Raw genomic sequence first — 19126 nt, 5'->3', positions numbered from 1 at the left:
TTCAGAAACACCTGGCAGAAAGAGCCCTGGTGGGGGTGGGGGGGTAGGGGGGTAGGGGTGACCACTAGAAATGAATCTGGAAACAATAAAGTTGGGCCATTTTCATATAAATACAGCTGAGACTCCCCCAAACTCTTTTTGCCCTACCTTGTGTCTTCAATGTTTAAGCTCCCAAATCAGTACATTGTCAAAAAGGAGAGTCTAATGGGACCATTTTGCCCTAATTGCAAGAAAGTCTAAGAGAACAGAGACCATATGATTCAAGTCAATTATTTTATTGAAGGAGATAAGTTACGCAAATGTTAACTGATTGTTGGCAAAGGGAGGGAACATGTTACAAGTCAGGTGTGTTGGCAGAAGGGAGAGAGTACCTAAGGCTCTCTGCCTAACAAAATACTCAGAATCGGGGTTTCCATATTTCTCCATGGCTTGATTTCTCATGAGTCACTTTCTGTCCAAAGGATTCTGGAGACCAAATGAGGTAAGATTCTTTCAGTTATCCACCAAGAGGTTTTAGCTCTTCTCTCAGCTAAGGCACCTAGTGGAAGTATACAGGCAAACCTCAGAGATCTTAAAGATTTGGTTCCAGACCACAAGAAAGCAAATACCACAGTAAAATGAGTCAAATGACTTTGCTGGCTTCCCAGCACATATAAAAGTTATGTTTACACTACCCTGTAGTCTAGTGAGTATACAATAGCATTACGTCTAAAAATCAATGTACACGCCTTCATTAAAAAATACTTTATTGTGGGGCGCCTGGGTGGCGCAGTCGGTTAAGCGTCCGACTTCAGCCAGGTCACGATCTCGCGGTCTGTGAGTTCGAGCCCCGCGTCGGGCTCTGGGCTGATGGCTCAGAGCCTGGAGCCTGTTTCCGATTCTGTGTCTCCCTCTCTCTCTGCCCCTCGCCCGTTCATGCTCTGTCTCTCTCTGTCCCAAAAATAAATAAACGTTGAAAAAAAAAAAATAAATAAAAAAATAAAAAAAAAAATACTTTATTGTTTATAAGGTGCTAACCATATCACCTGAGCTTTCCGCAAGTCAGTCTTTTTGCTGGTGAAGGGCCTTGCCTCCACGTGGCTGGAGCTTCTGCAACAGCGCCTGCCGCTTCACCTTGGACTTTGAGGTTAGGACGACAGTCTCTTTCCTTTGTGCCTCACGAACCAATATCGGCCAATTTCAAGCTTTTCTTGTGCAGCTTCTTCGCCTCTCAGCCTCCATGGAACTGGAGAGAGTTAGCACTTTGCTTTGGATTAGGCTTTGGCTTAAGAGAATGTTTCCTCTTCTATCCAGACCGCTGAAACCTTCTCATCAGCAGTAAGTCCTCTCGCTCTCTTCGCATTTGCGTGTCCGCTGGAGGAGCCCTTTTGATCTCCTTCGGGAACTTTCCCTTTGCACTCACAGCTTGGCTAAATGACGCAAGAGGCCTGGCTCCGGCCTATCTCCGCTTTCATCATGCCCTTCTCCCTGAGCGTAATCACTTCTAGCTTTTGACTTAAAGTGAGAGACGAGGGACTCTTCCTGTCACTTGCACCCTTAGAGGCCAGCGCAGGGTTCCTATCTGGCCTAATTTCAATACTGCTGAGTCTCAGGGAACAGGGAGGCCCGAGGACAAGGGGAGACGAGGGAAGGGCTGGTAGGTGAGCAGTCAGAACACACACAACGCAGATGAAGTTCACTGTCTCCTGTGGACACGCTTCGTGATGCCCCGAAACAATGACAACAGTAACATCACAGACCAGCATAAGAATTATAATAGTGATTATAAAGTTTGAAATATTGTAAGAATTACCAAAATGCAATACAGAAACACGAGGTGAGAAATGCTGTTGGAAAAATGGCACCAATAGACTCACTCGACGCGAGGTTGACACCAACCTTCAATTTGAAAAAAATGCACTAGCTGCGAAGCTCAATAAAATGAAGCACAATAACACGAGGTATGCCTGCAATTTATTTTTCAGATTCCTCTGCGGGATTAAAAAGTCTTTTTCTCATCGCATTGCCATGCTCCCTGCTCTTGGTCCTCTTTTCCATGTACTGGAAAATAAAAGGAAAGGGGAGAAAAGAGACAGCAGATTATATTACCATTTATATATCAGCGGAGTTAGATATTTTAAAATATTTGCAAAATAAGTTGTTTCTGCTGATAAAATTCTTATTTGTCTTTTATTTCACTGAATCTGAAATTGCAAACACAGTACAGCACCTACATCCTAATAGATGCACAAATATTTACTGAATTAATTTCTTCCCAAAATATGAATTCAGGAAATATTTAAGATGAGTGAGTATTGTCCCTGTTCTTTAGGAACTCACGATCACACGCATCTAACCTCTGCTTGAACACTTATAGTTATGAGGAGCTCACTACCTTGAGAGGTAACCTATTTCGCTGTTGGCCACTTCTACTTGTTCCAAAGTGTTTTTTATGTTGAACCAGTGTTTCCATGTAAATTCTCCTACTGCCTATTTCTTCTTGCCTGCTATAATGTGGCAAATATCTGGTTACAGATGACCCACTTACTACCTCTTTTTTAGGCTGAACATTCCTGGCTTCCATAGAGGTTCAAAGAACATGGCTTCTGCCTTCTAATAGCTACCAAGCACCTTTTATAAAGCGCTTTAATATCAATATTCCTGATAAAAAAAATATCACAACCAGAATTAAATACAGAGCTCCACACAGTCTGATAGATGTGGGCTACAGTGGACCTACTAGTTCTTAGGACCTAGACATGTTATTTCTATAAATATTATCAAGAGTAAATGGCTCTTGGCAACCATATTATCCTATTAGTTCACGTGGAAACTTCTAGTCAGCTAAACTTCCCAGGATTTTTTTCATTATAAAGAGTCATCAAACGGATTCTCCCCAAATCCTACATTTCTGTAATTAGTCGGATCTAAATGCAGTTTTCACCTGGAGGTTTTCAGCCTAGTATTCTGATCAGTAGGTTATTAAATAACAGGAAATACACAGCCTGGCACTTAGACAATGCACTCATTTAAAGCAGAGAAACTTGAATATAAGTGTTTTTACATGGATATATGTAGAGGTTTATATACACCAATACAGACATTATTTTAAAGGTGAATGAAGGGTCCCTATGAAAAAGGGGAAAAATATAAAAGTAAATTCAAGTTGAAAAAACTAAGTATTGTGAACAGCTAGACATCAAAATCTTTTAGGAGCCAGAGATATGGGAAGAGGCCACAGAAATGAAATCAGTGATAGAGAGCTAACTAGAGACCTGACTGGATCCCCCGCCTCTGACCCCTGAGACAATGGTGTGGAGGTTCATGATCAGTACATCTTCGGGTCCTGTAACCTCAAATACAGGGAGCTAGGCTAGATGATCTTTAAGAAGTTTTCTGGATCTAAAGTTTTGATTGAAGAGTTATAACACAGCTTCTGGAATGATAGTTTCCGAAATTTTTTTCTTCCCCATCAAAGGACCACTTCAAATTATAGATGAAACACCAGGTCCCTTTAACCAAAATCATTCCTTTTATCTGTCATACATTAATTTTCTTCTGAAGATTTTTCGGGGGAAAAGGGCATTTCATTGCTTTAACAAGTTTTGGTTTTGTTTTTTTTTTTAAAGGCACTATTCTAGAACATGCAGAGATACATACTCGGAGAAAAATATTTGATATCTATCTTTAATCACATATGCTGGACTGCCCACCAGCAATCAGGCTGGGAGAAGCGTTTTAAGGGTAAATCTTCAGAATACCGTGTAGGTGGCCCCAAAAAACAGGTTAAAGAGCAAATTATACTCTATGTTAAAATATATGTTAAGATATGCCCAAAGGGAGTCCAGATGGCCTCTGAATAAAAGAAGGAAAAGAAAAATATATGCATGTGATGTTATTCACAAAACTTCACTGAACAATGTAGATAGAATGGAAGCTCAGTTAACCAAAAACTAAACCAAACCGAACAATGAAGAGGGACAAAAAGGACGCTGCAAAAGTAATATTAGTGATTCTTTCAATAAAATGGGGAATGGCGGGGGGCAGTAACACAGTGGCAAAGAGAGGCAAAGGGAAACTGGCCAGGTCCTTCTAGTTAAAAGCTTCAAGGAATAAAGTACTCAAATGGCACATGAAGGAAATGATAGAGGAGCACGTGAGAGCAGTAAATGGTAAACGAGAAAAGCATTAAAGGCAGAGAGGAAATAAATGAGCACAGGTTCAGAGGACTGAAGCATGAAAGTACAGACAGAAAAACATCCATAAATCAGGTAATGAAGCAACATAAAAACCACATAGAGGACTTAGAAAATAAGTCAAGGAGAAAATCTAAAATTTATATGAAAACAAAGTAAGAAAAATATCTACAACATCCTACCAAATGGTCACTAACGTCTCAGGACCGCCTGGGAAGAAAATTTCATATAAAGATCTAATCACCACACCAATGGCAAAAATTATTGAACCACAAGAAGAAAAAAAAATCTAAATTTAGGGGAAAAGGCGAACAGACACAACAGAAAGCATGTGAGAAATAAATCGCTGCAATGAACACCACAGCGTGGGCTTCGTTTTCCCATAATCCTTATGAAAACCAAACAAAGCCCTAGGTTCAGCTTTCATATAAACTAGCTTTACCAGTGAAGAAAAACTCTTGAAAAATCAATTTAAAACACTTATACATGTACATGTTTGTACAAAGAAAAGGATGACCCTGAAGTGAGAACTCCAGAAAGTTCTTCAAACAGTACAGACACTAGAAAGGGACTCTAGGAAGAGAAAAAACAAACAAAACCAAAAAACCCCCAAAGCCTCAGATTGGAAAATACAAAAAACAAAAATATAGATGCTGGACAGCTTCAAATATTATAACTAATACCTTTCACCATGAGGCAAATAGGAAAAGAAGTTCAAAAATATGGAAAATGCAAAAAAACTGGAAGGCGGGTTTTAATAGTTATAGATTTTTTAAGGTTTTGGACATAACACAACCCATGTGTGAAAAGAAAGGGAATTAAATTTCTTTTCGAGGCACCTGGGCGGCTCAGTCGGCGAAGCGCCGGATTTTGGCTCAGGTCATGATCTCACGGTTCGTGAGTTCGAGCCCCATGTCGGGCTCTGTGCTGACAGCTCGGAGCTTGGAGCCTGCTTCAGATTCTGTGTCTCACTCTCTCTCTGCCCCTCCCCTGCTCGTGCTCTGTTTCTCTCTCAAAAATAAATAAACATTTTTAAAAAATTAAAAAATACATGTCTTTTCAAAGATTTCAAAAGCACCCTACTATATGTCCAAGTCCATGTCATGGCCTAACACCGAGTTTAGGAAATGAGTGTTTCCAATCAAGTCAAACTAGATCCCTATGGCTTGTACATGCCATGGTTATAAAGAAATTCACAATTTTAAACCTGTGAGGAGACCATGTCTGGCTCCCGCCATGTTCTATGAGGGAACAGGCCCGAAGAGTATCTGTTACCCACTACAGGTAATAGCTGACTGTCAGAAGTCTTTCTGCTAAACAAATTCAACTTCCCAAACCTTGCAATTCATACAGGAGAGTTACAATGATTACAATAAGGAAGTTGTTTTCATTTACGTGCATGCAAAAAACAAAAAACAAAAAAAAATCTTAGCAATGTTCTAACTGTCCCCAGAAAAGGCTCTTATTTCTCCTCTTGGTTTTAGGGGAGGATGTACGTCTAAAGTCAATTCTCTCTGTTATACTAAAATTCGGAATAAAAATTAATAATGGCAATATTGTAAAATATTGTTCAAAAATGGTCTATTCTACTGTTCAACCATTTTTATTCTTTAACACTTTTCTTACCTCATTCTTCAAGCATTTTCTCATCTCCCGATCAAGATCATTGCAATGACCAAAAAATTTCAGAATGCTGTGCTAAAAGGAAGAAAAGGGGTAAAATATTTCATCCCACAACATGCTAAGGTCTCTGGCACACAGAATTTAAATACTTATTCCTACAGAAATGGGTTTAACGTGTCAGCACATTGTTAATAAACAGATAGGTAAGTCACAGGTATGAGGTGTACAAATAAATGGACTTATCCTGGCCATCCTAAAGGAGAGATAAAAGCTCTGTAGGTAGAAATGAAAAACCAAAAGACTTTTCCTTACTAAAAGGGAAGCCTATTAAACTGCCAAAACCTCACAATGACAGAGTGTAAACAATTCTGTTTTCAAGTACCTCTGTCTTTAAGGGCATGTTAACATCACAGCACAATCCATCATCTACTACGGGGAGTGATGTCAAAGTGCACTGTGGCCATATTAACATGACCAGTAACTTCCTTCAATAGCAAACACTCTGTCCCACTGAAGAATTACCTAATCTATGCTGAGTGCCAACACTATTTTCTCATTGGCCTCCATTCAAAATGTCATCAAAATACATCAGAAACACGTAACACTATTATTAAATGGTCTATACGGACCACATAAATAAGCCACTAATCCACAATATCAGAAAATCTACGTCTGAAGTTCAAAGTCTGCTTTCTTTGAAAAGCAAAAATAAAAATCTCCCGGTGGTTTCAAGGCCTACGACAATGATCATGGCAAAAAGTACAAATGCTCCAAAGCAGATCACGATGAAGGCTGAGGTCAAGAACACGAATTTTTAGCAGTGCCATAATTAGTGCGCTTGCACATCACGATTTTTAAGGGTGCCCAGGACAGCATGGTGATGGCCTAAAACGACATGCCATAAATGCTGAACTTGTAGTTATAATAGGCACCTGTTCCTCTTCTTCCCAATTAAGGCTTTCATGGAAACAGACAACACATAATTTATAAGCTATGCCCCTCGCTACTCCTTTCCCCCTGCTTCATCGCCGCTTTAAACGTCCTCTTCTGGTCCAGTCAATGAATGGGTTGGTTTTTCTGGCAAGCATTTAAGGTAAACTGACATCTCCTACTGGTTGCCTAATGACCTTTTCAGAATAAGTATTTCTTGTGTATTTTTCCTAAACTATTTCTCTGACCACAGATGAACGGGAACAATGCATTTTCACACACTTTCCGGTGAGGCAGAAACAAAAGAAAGGATTAATGTTTAGAATGTAAGGCAGTATTCCACAGTTTAGTTCAGAGTGATTCCTATCACCCCATACACATACATCTTATGTTTAAATCAAGGACAGCAGCTATTTGTTTTTCGCTTTCACCCCAATATTTAAGCCCAAAGAAATACGCTCTTGTGACATTATGTGCAAAACAAACCCAAAGTGTCCCGCTGGACTTGGTAAAAGGAACGCCCATGGACTGCAGTTCTCTTGCACACGCAGAGCAAAGGCCTCCAGTGTGTGATGTCTGTTTCCAGAAAACCAAACTGGGCCAGTGATTGAATAAATGGGCAATCAATCGGTATCTCGAAGACAAGGACTAGGGATACAGTAGTGAGGAAGGTGGACCTGGGCCCTACTCTCACAGAACACGGTCACAGAACAGAGTGAGTCAACAAACAGAGTGACTGTTATAAAACAGTTGTTCTCCAAGTGCAGTCCAGGGGCACCCACGAGTTCCCAGGAGCTCTCCAGGGGGTGTATAAGATAAAAACTATTCTCCTGATAATCAAAGATCTTATTTGTTTTGTTCATTGTCATTCTCTCACAAGCCTACAGAACTTTCCAGAGGCTGCTCAGAGGACAACATCACCAAAGACTGGACATGAGGCAGATAGGAGACTCCAGCTATATCCTACTAAGCCAGATACCAAGGAGAACTGCAAAAATGCAAAAAGCAATGTCATTCTTCTTTTTTTTAATGTTTATTTATTTTTAAGAGAGAGAGAGAAAGTGCACAAGCGCACACACGCAGGGGAGGAGCAGAGAGGAGGGCGGACAGTGGATCCAAAGCAGGTCCTGCAATGACAGCACAGAGCCCGACGCGGGGCTCAAACCCACGAACCGTGATCAGGACCTGAGCTGAAGTCAGAAGCTTAACCAACTGAGCCACCCAGGCTCCCCGAAAGCAATGTCATTCTTTTGACTCTGTCTTTTGTCTCAGAAAATAAGATCTTTTTTTGTGAAAAATTACTATGTTAACATGTATTGGATTTATTATTGTATTTTTATATACATTTACATTTTTTTTAATTTCTCAGTTTTAATTTCTACTTCAGTAAATATCGGTAGCTAGAGTCCACACACACAAAAGTTACTTGGGGTCCTCAAGAATTTTTTTTTTTTTTTAATTTTTTTTTCAACGTTTATTTATTTTTGGGACAGAGAGAGACAGAGCATGAACGGGGGAGGGGCAAAGAGAGAGGGAGACACAGAATCGGAAACAGGCTCCAGGCTCTGAGCCATCAGCCCAGAGCCCGATGCGGGGCTCGAACTCACGGACCGCGAGATCGTGACCTGGCTGAAGTCGGACGCTTAACCGACTGCGCCACCCAGGCGCCCCCTCAAGAATTTTTAAGAGTGTATAGGAGTCCTGAGACCAAAACGTGTGAGAAGTACCTTGAAGTAGGAAATGGACTACGTATGGTGTTACTAGAGGACAGAGTGACAACACCAAGAGAATCTAGGCCAGGAAAGGAGGAAATGAAGAGGCAAGGACAGATTACAGAGAATAAAACCGGGAGGATGATGAAACCTGGTATAGCATGTGGGGAAGAGGAGACAGTGAGGAGGGCTCCAAGATAAGCCAAGGACAGAGCAAGCCCAAAGCCTCAGAAGAGAGAAATGTGTGCTCCACACAACTGCAGAAAAGGTCGCTGGGGGGCAAGGGGAAAAAAAGAGTGCCGGAGGGTGTGAAACCCAAGGCTAAGTAGGGGCCATGTTCATGAAGGTCCTGAAACAACACGAAGGAAGAAAGTGAGATCGCGTACCGCAGCAAAGGGAGCCGGTAGAGGGGAGCGATGCCTGAACGTAGTTTGAACAGTCACTCCTGACGCGGTGTGGAAAGTGAGCGACGGTAGAGAAGAGGCCAAACCCATCAGGGGACCCAGTTGGCCCCACGAGGAGAACACTGGAATTAACTGGTGTTCAGAACAGACACATAAATCGGCGGAACGGACTAGAGCCCAGAAATAGACCCAGTCATGTGTGGTCAATGGATTTTTGACAAAGGCAGCAAGTTAATTTAGGAGGGAAAGGCTGGTGTCTGCAACAAATAGTGCTGGAAAAACAATACCCGTAGAGAAAGGAAAACACTGACTCCTACCTCATACCAGACACAAATATTAACTTGAAATGGGTCACAAACCTAAATGTCACAGCTAAAAGCCTGAAACCTTTGGAAGAAAAAAAGGAGAAAATCTTTGTGAGCAGGAAACACACAAAGATCCTTAGAATGCAAACAAACAAACAAAAAAACAAAACAAAAACAAAACCCCTCACAAACACTGAAAGAAAAAACTGGCAATTAGACTTCATCAAACTTAGAAACTGCTCTTTGAAGCACAACCTTCAGAAAGTGAAAAAGGATGCCACAGACTGAGAACATACTCACCACACGCTTGTCAATGTCTTCAATTGTCAAGACAGGGTCTTGAATGTCAAATGAAAACAAATTCTTAAAACTCAATAAAGCAAACAACCCAATTTTAAAATATGGGCAAAGAAAATAATAATAATTAAATAAGTAAATTTTAAAATTAAAAAAAATAAACTATAGGCAAAAGACTATATGAATGGTCAACAGGCACATGAAAAGATGCTCAAAATCAGTCATCAGGGAAACACACTCTAAAACCAAATGGGATGCGACTGCACACCCACAAAATAACGTTAAATATCATTAAAATAACGTACAAATAAAATAATGTATAACGTATAAATAACGTTAAAATAATGTTAAATAAAGACATGATATCAATTCTGGATCCACACGTATGCTGAAAAAGGTCTGTCTCAAGTATATTGTCACCAACAACGTTCTTTGAACAAAAAATATCTAACTTCACAGATCAGAGGTAGTACTTACTACCTGTTAGCCTTTAAATTTTACTCATTTAAATGATACATACTGATACTATAATTTTATATATCCACAGTTTATGAATATCATGAGGAAAATGCATCATGCAAAGTTAAAACCACAAATGCTCCTTATAACTGTCTCATGCATCAATTATATGAAAAAAGCTTAATATCTGACATCCATAAAAATATTGGCTTAAGTGAATAAATTCCAAAAATGGGTTTCCTTTCCATTTTGGTTTTAACCATGGAATTTTACTTCCATTCCACTAACAAGTAAGTAAACCTGCCAAATTAGGCCAATCATAATTTAAACCTAGCTAATATCTAATTATTAAAAAAAATTTCAATCTCCTTTAAACACAGAATGATGGACATCAAGGAAAATCTTAGAAAATTCTTACAATAATTGCATTATGATCAGAAGAGTCAGATTAACGTAATTGTTCTAACATCCTGTACTTAAAAAAAGGAAAGTATTTTATTGAAAGAACATGGGTTCTGACTGTTACTTATCATTTCAAAAGTTCCCTAACAAACTACCATGCTTAATTTTTAGTAATCATGAATGGAAACGGTATCTGAAAAATCACAAGCATCAATTACTAATCTTTAGTAAGCTAAGATCCGCCATATTATCATTCCCCTTCCATCAGTGGAGGTAACATTTCACATCACTGTGTTGTACCTAAGTTTCATTTTTGCTTTATGGTCATTTTTCTGAACTCTTACATTTTTGTGACATTCCTTAAGCAAGTTAATCAAGACGTTGCATTCTTCAGTGTGCAAGTGTGGAGATAAGTCAGGATGCATCTTTAGGAGAAGGGATGGAGCGCAGCAGAGCGACCTGTGGATACAAGAGTGTCTTGAATATGTGTGACTGTACTTGTTAATGCGACCTAAAGCTACTTCAGAAAAACCTGCAATGAGCTTTATCAGAAAGGAACGCTCACCCTAGGCAAATTATTAACCTTGAGCCTCAGCTTCCTTATCGAGCAGTTTAACAGATTCAGCAAGTTATCAGGTGTTCAGAGAACCTGCAGTTTCTAAAGAGGCCCAACACTGGAAAGAAGTGCTCTAGCAGAAACGGCCAGCCTCTCTTAATAAGCCTGATTTCAATTATTTTCCCCACATTCCTGAAATTGATTACAACTCATTTTGTTCAAATGAAATTCTACAAAACAAGAGAACTGGTTTATTAATCCTTTTAAAACGTATACTCCTCTCAGAGGGTTAAAGCCCCATCAGTCTCACATTAGTGTGAATTAACATCGACTGTTTTCTTCCTAACATCTGGCTGAGAAAATCTAACTAAACAGTGAAGAGAAACAAAAAGCAGATGTGAAAAAAGTTTTTCAGTTTAGCAGATCTGTCCATAAAACGCAATTATTACAATGAAAGCAAGATGCTGAAATCCCAGAAATTAAATTTAATTGGTTCATTCACAAAGGAGAAAATTAGCAGCCAAGGTCAAAGGAAAAGCATTATTTTGAAGTGTTTGCTATAGTTATGTAGCACTATTTACCTACTCTTTTTTGTAACCTATTCTTTTTAACTTGGAAAAGATTACCAAAAGAAAGAACCAATGATTGCTTTAATCTTCTAAAAGATTTCAAGAAAGACAACCTAAAATAATGACCTTAGGCAGGACCAAGAGTTCTTAGGTCAACAGCACAATTCATAAAAGAAAAAATTGGTAAAATATTATCAAACTTAAAACTTTCTCGCTTCAAAAATATACCATTAAGAAAATGAAAAGACACAGGCATGGAAAGTAGAGCACAGGGAATGCGGTCAATAATACTGTAATATGCTTCTCGTGGTGAGCATTTCATGACATATATAATAAATTTTAAAAAAAGGATAAGCCACACTTTGGGTGATGATGATGTGTCAATGTGGGTTCAGTTGTAAAAACACACAACTCTAGCGGGGGATGCTGATCACGGGGGAGGTTGTGCATGTGTGGGGCAGGGAACACATTGGGTCTCTCTGTACGTTCTGCTCAATTTTGCTGTGAACCTAAAACTGCTCTAAAAAATAAATATCCTACAAGCTGGAGACTAGGGGAAAATATTTGCAAATCATGTTTGAAAAAGGACTTGCTACCTAGAACATATAAAGAATGCTTACAAACCAACGCAATGTTTAAAATGGACCCCCAAAATGGGCAAAAGATTTGAATACTTCATAGAAGATGGTACAAGAATGGTTAATTAAGCACATAAAAAAAAAAAAAAAAAGGCTGAACACCATTAGTCACAGGGAACTAAAACCACAATGAGATACCACTGATTTCCACCCGAATAGCTATAATCAAAAAGTCAGACAATATCAAGCAATGGTTAGGATGCAGAGAAAACAGACCTCATGCATTGCTAATGAAAATGTAAAATAGGACACACTTAATTTGGCAGTGTCTTAAGGAGTTAAACACATACTTACCAAATGACCCCTGACCACGGAAACCGCACTCCTAAGAATATACCCAAAAGAAATGAAAACATAAAACCACACAAAGACATGTATGCTAATTTTGACAGCATTATTCATCATAGCCAATACTGGAAACAATGCAAATGTCCAATAACCTGCCAACTGGATAAATAAATGCGGTATGCCTAGACAATGGAATACTATTTAGCAATTAAAAGGAATGCACGGACACAGGCGCCAACGTGGATGAACCTCAAAGCACCAAGCTGAATGAAAGAAGCCAGATTCAAAAGACTATATATGATTCCATTTATATGCAATGCGTAGAAAAGGCAAAATGGTAGAGAAAAAAAGCCGATGGTTTGCCTACACCTGAAAGTGAGAGGATTATTTGTCACTGGCCACAAAGGAATACATCTGCACGACGAAAGCATTTTAAAACAGGATTGTGGCAGTGGCCGCACAATAGCAGTTTACCAAAATCACTGAACTCATGGTGGGTGAATTTTATGAAATGTAAATTATATCTTCACAGAGCTAATACAAAAACATTTGAGAATTTCAAACTGCCTATCTACTTTCCACTCTCAACAAGTCCTTATAAATGTCTAAACAAAGAATTCCAGAGCATTACAGTATCCCTACTATTTCAGAACTCCATTTCCAAAAAGACCAGTGGATCACTGTTCCACTGAGTGACTGACTACACATGCACACACACACACACACACACACACAGCGCAAACCACAGCTGACAATCCCAAACCAGGCCGCTATGCCCAACTAAGTCCTTGAGTCTCTGAAACACATTTGGAAATGCAGCCAAGTTCAAGTTTTGTTTGCCTGCCGCTGACTACGAAGTCTTCTTAATGACATAATCTTTTCCCTCAGAAAAATGAGGCCTCATACGGTCTAGAAATTTAAGTCATCTAATGTACTATTAAGTCACTTAGCAACTGTCTTTTTATTTTGTAAATGTGACAAAACATTTTCACCTCTATCAACCAAGTCCTCAGATTTGTGCTTTTACAATTTGGAAACAAGCTTATGATGTACTGAAATGACCTCTTTGATTGGTCCATTAAATACTTTAGAAGACACTTTGCAGATGAGATAAATACACCCACATTGTATATAAGTACAAACGCATACATACCACGATGTGTATTTTTCCTCCCTCTGTTACAAAAGTTTATGCGCTGTAGACCCAGCCAGGGTACCAATAAGATAACTTCCTCTCTACTTAGTATCCTATGTAACTATGTCAAAGAAGAGAATGGTTTCATATAGTTTCCTTTTCCTATTCTTCTTGGTAAAAAACTAAACTGCTACTTCTCAATCTACAGCTCTAAACACTGACCTACCTAATCCCTTATCTAACAAATTCCTTGCTTTACCAGTCATTCCCCCCCCTTTCCTCCACCCCACCTTTTCTTTTTTTTTTTTTTTTTCAACGTTTTTATTTATTTTTGGGACAGAGAGAGACAGAGCATGAACGGGGGAGGGGCAGAGAGAGAGGGAGACACAGAATCGGAAACAGGCTCCAGGCTCCGAGCCACCAGCCCAGAGCCCGACACGGGGCTCGAACTCACTGACCGTGAGATCGTGACCTGGCTGAAGTCGGACGCTTAACCGACTGCGCCACCCAGGCGCCCCCACCCCACCTTTTCAATGAGATACCGTCTTCTTTCCCTCTGTCCACCCTGTACCCACACTCTCTTCCAGCACCCGGCTGGCTGCGCCTCCCGTTGGTGCTTACACGGGTGTACTGCCACACTCACAGCTATAAAACGATGCCATTGTTCCCACAACACTTGCTGTGAGTGCTGATATCTTCCAGCAGTCATCTTTAAAAGCCTATTCTGGGGCGCCTGGGTGGCAGGTGAGCATCAGACTGCGGCTCAGGTCATTATCTGGCGGTTGGCGAGTTCGAGTCCCGTGAGAGGCTCTGGGCTGACCCGCTCGGAGCCTGGAGCCTGCTTCGGATTTTGTGTCTTCCTCTCTCTCTCTGCCCCTCCCCCATTTGTGTTCTCACTCTCCCTCTCTCTCTTGAAAACAAACATTTAGAAAATTAAAAAATAAAAGCCTATTCTAATAAACATTACTATAACTCAAAGTAATTTATGAGCTGAAGAAAACTAAATGTATATTCCATATTCTTACTTTTAACATTCCTTCAAGGCCATGACTGTATCTACATTATTAGTGTAGAAAATAATTTTTGAACACTTACCACACACTGGGCACAAGTCTTCTAATCCTTCCAATAACTGTAAATTCATTGGAACCATAAGAAATTGCCTTTTTGTACTTCAAGTATGCATTACTCACATGTTCACATCAAAAATAAGTCCCAGGTCACATAGCAAGTGGCAGAGTTACTACTTCCCAGTGCAATCTCTAAACCAGGACAAATTATTCCCATGTTCGAAACAGAAAACTTCCCAGCAGTTTGTGGGTGAAATACATTCAGATAGAAAAAACTATTTCCGGGGCGCCTGGGTGGCTCAGTCGGTTAAGCGGCCGACTTCAGCCAGGTCACGATCTCGCGGTCCGTGAGTTCGAGCCCCGCGTCAGGCTCTGGGCTGACGGCTCAGAACCTGGAGCCTGTTTCAGATTCTGTGTCTCCCTCTCTCTGACCCTCCCCCGTTCATGCTCTGTCTCAAAAATAAATAAACGTTAAAAGAAAAAAAATTAGGGGCGCCTGGGTGGCGCAGTCGGTTAAGCGTCCGACTTCAGCCAGGTCACGATCTCGCGGTCCGTGAGTTCGAGCCCCGCGTCGGGCTCTGGGCTGATGGCTCAGAGCCTGGAGCCTGTTTCCGATTCTGTGTCTCCCTCTCTCTCTGCCCCTCCCCCGTTCATGCTCTGTCTCTCTCTGTCCCAAAAAGAAAAAAAAAAAAAGAAAAAAAGAAAAAAAATTTAAAAAAAAAAGAAAAAAGAAAAAACTATTTCCCAAAGAGCCTCTGGTTGGCTACAAGTCCAACAAGCACTAATTGCAGGTTCCAAAGAAGACCATGTAACATTATCCTGCATTCCTAGAAACAGAGGGTCAGTCTACCTCAAGAAAAAGGACAATACTGTATTCGTCCTGAGCAGCCAAGTCCAGAATATTGACACTGTGAATATTCCTGGAGAGACTGCTCAGGATGAAGACGGCTTTGCCTCTACTCTTAAACTCTTCTTCTCAGGATCCGTAAGAAGCTATTAATGAAACTGGGAATATTTACCAATTTAGGGAAGCCCCCATCAGAGGTGACAGAGAAAAAGCAACAACCTGGTTAAGTAGGAGAAACGATGCTTCTGAAGGCAAAAGTTGTGGACTTATCTGTCCATAGGTTATAACACTTTGGTTACTTAATCTGACCTAAGTCTCTTCTTCCATAAAATGGTATTAGCTCTGGACCTATATCTCTGAGGGGTCATGAGGTTTAAAATAACACATGTGGGAGTATCTGAAATGGTAAGCAGTGAGCGTGACATTTGCAAAGTATTATTTGTATATGTGAAATGCTCATCACATGACGGGAAAGGCTGAACTGAATCTGCAATGGTGTTTCCAAGGTATTTCTGAGGACAGGTCTGGAAACCAAAGAGTGGAAGACGTCATCTTCCTGGAGCTGTCCAACAATGAAGCAAGCTGCAATGGGAAGTTCTCGGTTACCTGTCTTAATGTACCCCAAAGAGACTGGCTACATCAATTAAGGATGTCACAGAGTGTATTTCTGCATTGCATTCTTCACTTTCTTCTCAAATCGAAGTTCACAACTAAACGATTTTAACCTATTTTCAGAAATGAAATTCGCAATGGATAAAAACTTATCACCACTAGGAAAATACAAAAAAAATTCAAAAGGGTAATGCCAAAATAATTATGAACATCAGCAGCATTGATGAAACAAAGGTGAAGGGAACATTTGTGATTAAGACTTCACATGTGTCTGTGTGCACTAAGAAAGAGGAATAAATTCCATTCACACTGTTATGATTTAGACACAAAACTTCAGTCCCACTTTTACACTGGCATTTAGAAAACACCAGGTTAACTTGTCACAGTTAAAGGGCTTCCCTCCCCAACTCCACCCACTGCCTCTAGCATGCAAACGTTTATACTAAAACAGATGCTGAAACTCTTTAAAATGTTCAGTTGTGACAATAACTGGGTGATTGGCCCCTGCAAAGCAATTTTAACCTTTACTTGGGGGTACGCTGGGAGGACAGAAGCAGTATGGTACTCTCACTAAAGACATAAAGATTACAGTCTTATTCACCTGATTCTACCAAGACAGAGGTAAAATTTTCCTAATGAGTGTTCCATGATAGATTTCAACCACCAGGTGGCACAGTTTTAAAAAATAAGCCAAGAAGTAAGCAATACACGACCTCTACTAAAGAAAAAGGAGTAAGCATTTTAATAACACCTCAGCAAATCTATAATCACGAGGAGGAAACCCCCTATTTTAATGTCACTTGTGTTTTCTTTCCAAAGGTTTTGCTGTTTTGTGGCTGCACCAGAAAGAAATGTACTCTACAGTTGCAATTTCTAATGTCTTTTTAAAACAAAAAACAGGGGAACCTGAGTGGCTCAGTCGGTTAAGCGTCCGACTTCAGCTCAGGGCATGATCTCACGGTTCATGAGTTCAAGCCCCGCATCAGGCTCTGGTGCTGACAGCTCGGAGCCTGGAGCCTGCTTCGGATTCTGTGTCTCCCTCTCTCTCTGCCCCTCCCCTGCTCGCACTCTGTCTCTCTCAAAAGTAAACATCAAAAAAAAAAAAAAAAAAAAAAGTAAAACAAATCCAGAAAAGTCCCTTGTTTAGAGTTTGAAAAATCTGTTCTCCAGGAAAAACTGTAAACTTAATACACAATGCTTTCTAAAACATGCATTTTTTAAGGCCTACTTTCAGAAAGCCCTGGAATTAGTTAAATTAATATTTCTGCAACTATTTCAAACTATGCACCATATTCAGCAGAAGTAGCAGACGCAGCAGGGTACCGCCTACCCTACAGTCTTCTACTTATCACAGTTGCACAGGGACCAAATCTAAACATCTGCTATTGAGTGACTAGTGCTCCCAAACACAGACCATGCCCCACTGCTACTGAAAGGAACCCCTGGGCTGCCTGGGGGAAAGATCGGTAAGGCTCTCAAGTTCCACCACATAGTTTCCTAAGGAATGGAAGCTGCAACTCTCCCTGAACAAACAACAGTACTCAGCAGGTGCTGGGCATTCTGCCAAATCACCTGAATTTCAGAGAAAAAAGAAGCAGTCCATATACCTCAAAGAACGCACAGGCTAGTGAGGGAACGTTCTTGTAAATGCACATAGTAAATGCCCAATCAATGCTTGCCAAATGTTGAATTCAGGATTATTGTAGAACTGAGAATTGGTTCACACCTCAACATAGTTAACAACAACAACAACAAAAGAATGGAAATGAGTGAGGCTCATTTTAAATAAACTAAACACGTGCAGAAGCCTGTATGTACAGGAAAGGAGACACAAGGGTGTCACAACAGAATTCCTTCGCCAGCGCCAACCTCTTTTATGCAAAGTTTTAAATGAAAGTTTCCAGAACGCGGGTTTACTTAAGACTCTTCATAGGCACCTTGCGTGAACCCACAAACACGGTAACTTTTAATTACAATAAAAGGGACCCGAATGTCTACCTTCCTTGCAAAGTGTACTGATGGGGATCTCCATGGATTCTCGCATCGCAAGACAGACTGGTGGCAACATTCACTGCAGCTGACAGGTGCAGCTACATGCAATTTCTAACTCCGAGATGATAATAATAATCATGCGATTCATTGAGCGCTCACCGCTCCTAGTGTCAAACGCTGTGAATGGCTTCCCTTCTGACCATCGATGCGATGGGTTGTACCCATTTTACAAGCGTGGAAGCCGAGGCTCAAGGAGGGGAGGAGCCCACCCCATCCCCCGCCCAGGTCACTAGGCTCGCGAGTGGCGAGACAGACTGCAGCGAAGAGAGAAAGGTCTAGACCAAAGCATTCTCTAAACTACCTCGGCAACTGCCTGCGGGCGGAGGGCCCCGGACGCGCCTCCAGCTACAACCGCAAAGCCCCCCGCGCGGTGGTCTGCCTCGAAGCAGGGCGAGCCACGGCCGCCCTGAGGACCAGGGACCTGACCTTCAAGGTCCCAACCTCCGACAGGAGCAGGAAGGGACACGGCGGGGCGCGCGCGAGCAGGGCACGAGAGGAGAGACAGGTGGGTGTCCCGCGGCCTCCCAGGACACCGCGGCCAGGAAGAGAGCGCTCCTCGGAACGACCGGGACTCCTGAGACTCACCCGACTCGAAGCCACACAGGGAGGACTGAAGTGACAGTCACCAGCGAAGACTCCCCATCCAAAGGCCGGCGGCCTGGGCGCCGGAGTCGCAGCAGCTCCGGGTGGCAAAGTCCCCCGCGCCCTCCACAGCTGACCCGGCTCGGCGCGGCCAGCCTCCGCGGCTCCCGGCCTCTAAGGCGCATGCGCCACCCGGCCTGGACGGGCCCATTTGCGGGCGCTGGGGGGAGGAAGAGCGAGTGAACTGAGGCACGGCCGGGCCTAAAAACAGCAAATCGAGCCAACAAGCCAGATTTCGTGGCTGAGGTTAACTGCGTTTAACTAATGGTCTCTACCAACAAGAGTGATGCGGGGACTTGGCGAGTTTCACTTCTGCCGCTCCCCGAGGCAGCTCCCTGTGCCTAGGGTACAGTCCAAAGATAGAGCTCCGGGGTGGGCGGGGCTGGAGGGCGACGGGAACTGCAATTGGT

General features: G+C 41.5%; 1 protein-coding gene across 5 annotated transcripts; it reads right to left on the bottom strand.

Moving 5' to 3' along the window:
• Positions 1-259: 259 nt before the first annotated feature.
• Positions 260-19043, bottom strand: CMC2 (C-X9-C motif containing 2). 5 transcript variants are annotated; one of them, XR_015244662.1, is made up of 5 exons: positions 18660-19043; positions 10652-10766; positions 5802-5873; positions 1026-2040; positions 260-538 (listed from the first exon to the last, which is right to left on the bottom strand). XR_015244662.1 is itself a non-coding variant. In XM_086688846.1 (5 exons), the coding sequence occupies exons 3-5, from the start codon at positions 10730-10732 to the stop codon at positions 1954-1956; spliced, it is 240 nt and encodes a 79-aa protein (XP_086544972.1). In that variant the 5' UTR covers positions 10733-10766; positions 12365-12395; positions 18660-18779; the 3' UTR covers positions 260-1953. The 5 variants fall into 5 exon arrangements, 3 of the variants coding, with proteins under 3 accessions (XP_086544972.1, XP_025776583.2, XP_086544973.1); XR_015244663.1 differs by having other exon boundaries at positions 1879-2040; XM_086688846.1 differs by adding an exon at positions 12365-12395 and having other exon boundaries at positions 260-2040; positions 18660-18779.
• Positions 19044-19126: the final 83 nt, after the last annotated feature.

This window comes from Puma concolor, chromosome E2 (assembly GCF_028749965.1).
Source record: "Puma concolor isolate L17-30 chromosome E2, mPumCon1.1.hap2, whole genome shotgun sequence".
Lineage (NCBI taxonomy): Eukaryota > Metazoa > Chordata > Mammalia > Carnivora > Felidae > Puma > Puma concolor.
The sequence above is the reverse complement of the archived record's forward strand: the minus strand, read 5'-3'. Positions and strand labels throughout refer to the sequence as shown.

Bases quoted from the DNA above. Each gene is read 5' to 3' on its own strand.
- CMC2 (XM_025920798.2), bottom strand. From the start codon at position 18,841: ATGCGCCTTAGAGGCCGGGAGCCGCGGAGGCTGGCCGCGCCGAGCCGG. The intron at 10,767-18,659 runs GTGAGTCTCAGG...TTGTATCCACAG, and splicing joins CCTGTGTGGCTTCGAGTCGG to GTCGCTCTGCTGCGCTCCAT. The intron at 5,874-10,651 runs GTAAGAGTTCAG...TCTTCCTTTTAG, and splicing joins TTAAGGAATGTCACAAAAAT to CACAGCATTCTGAAATTTTT.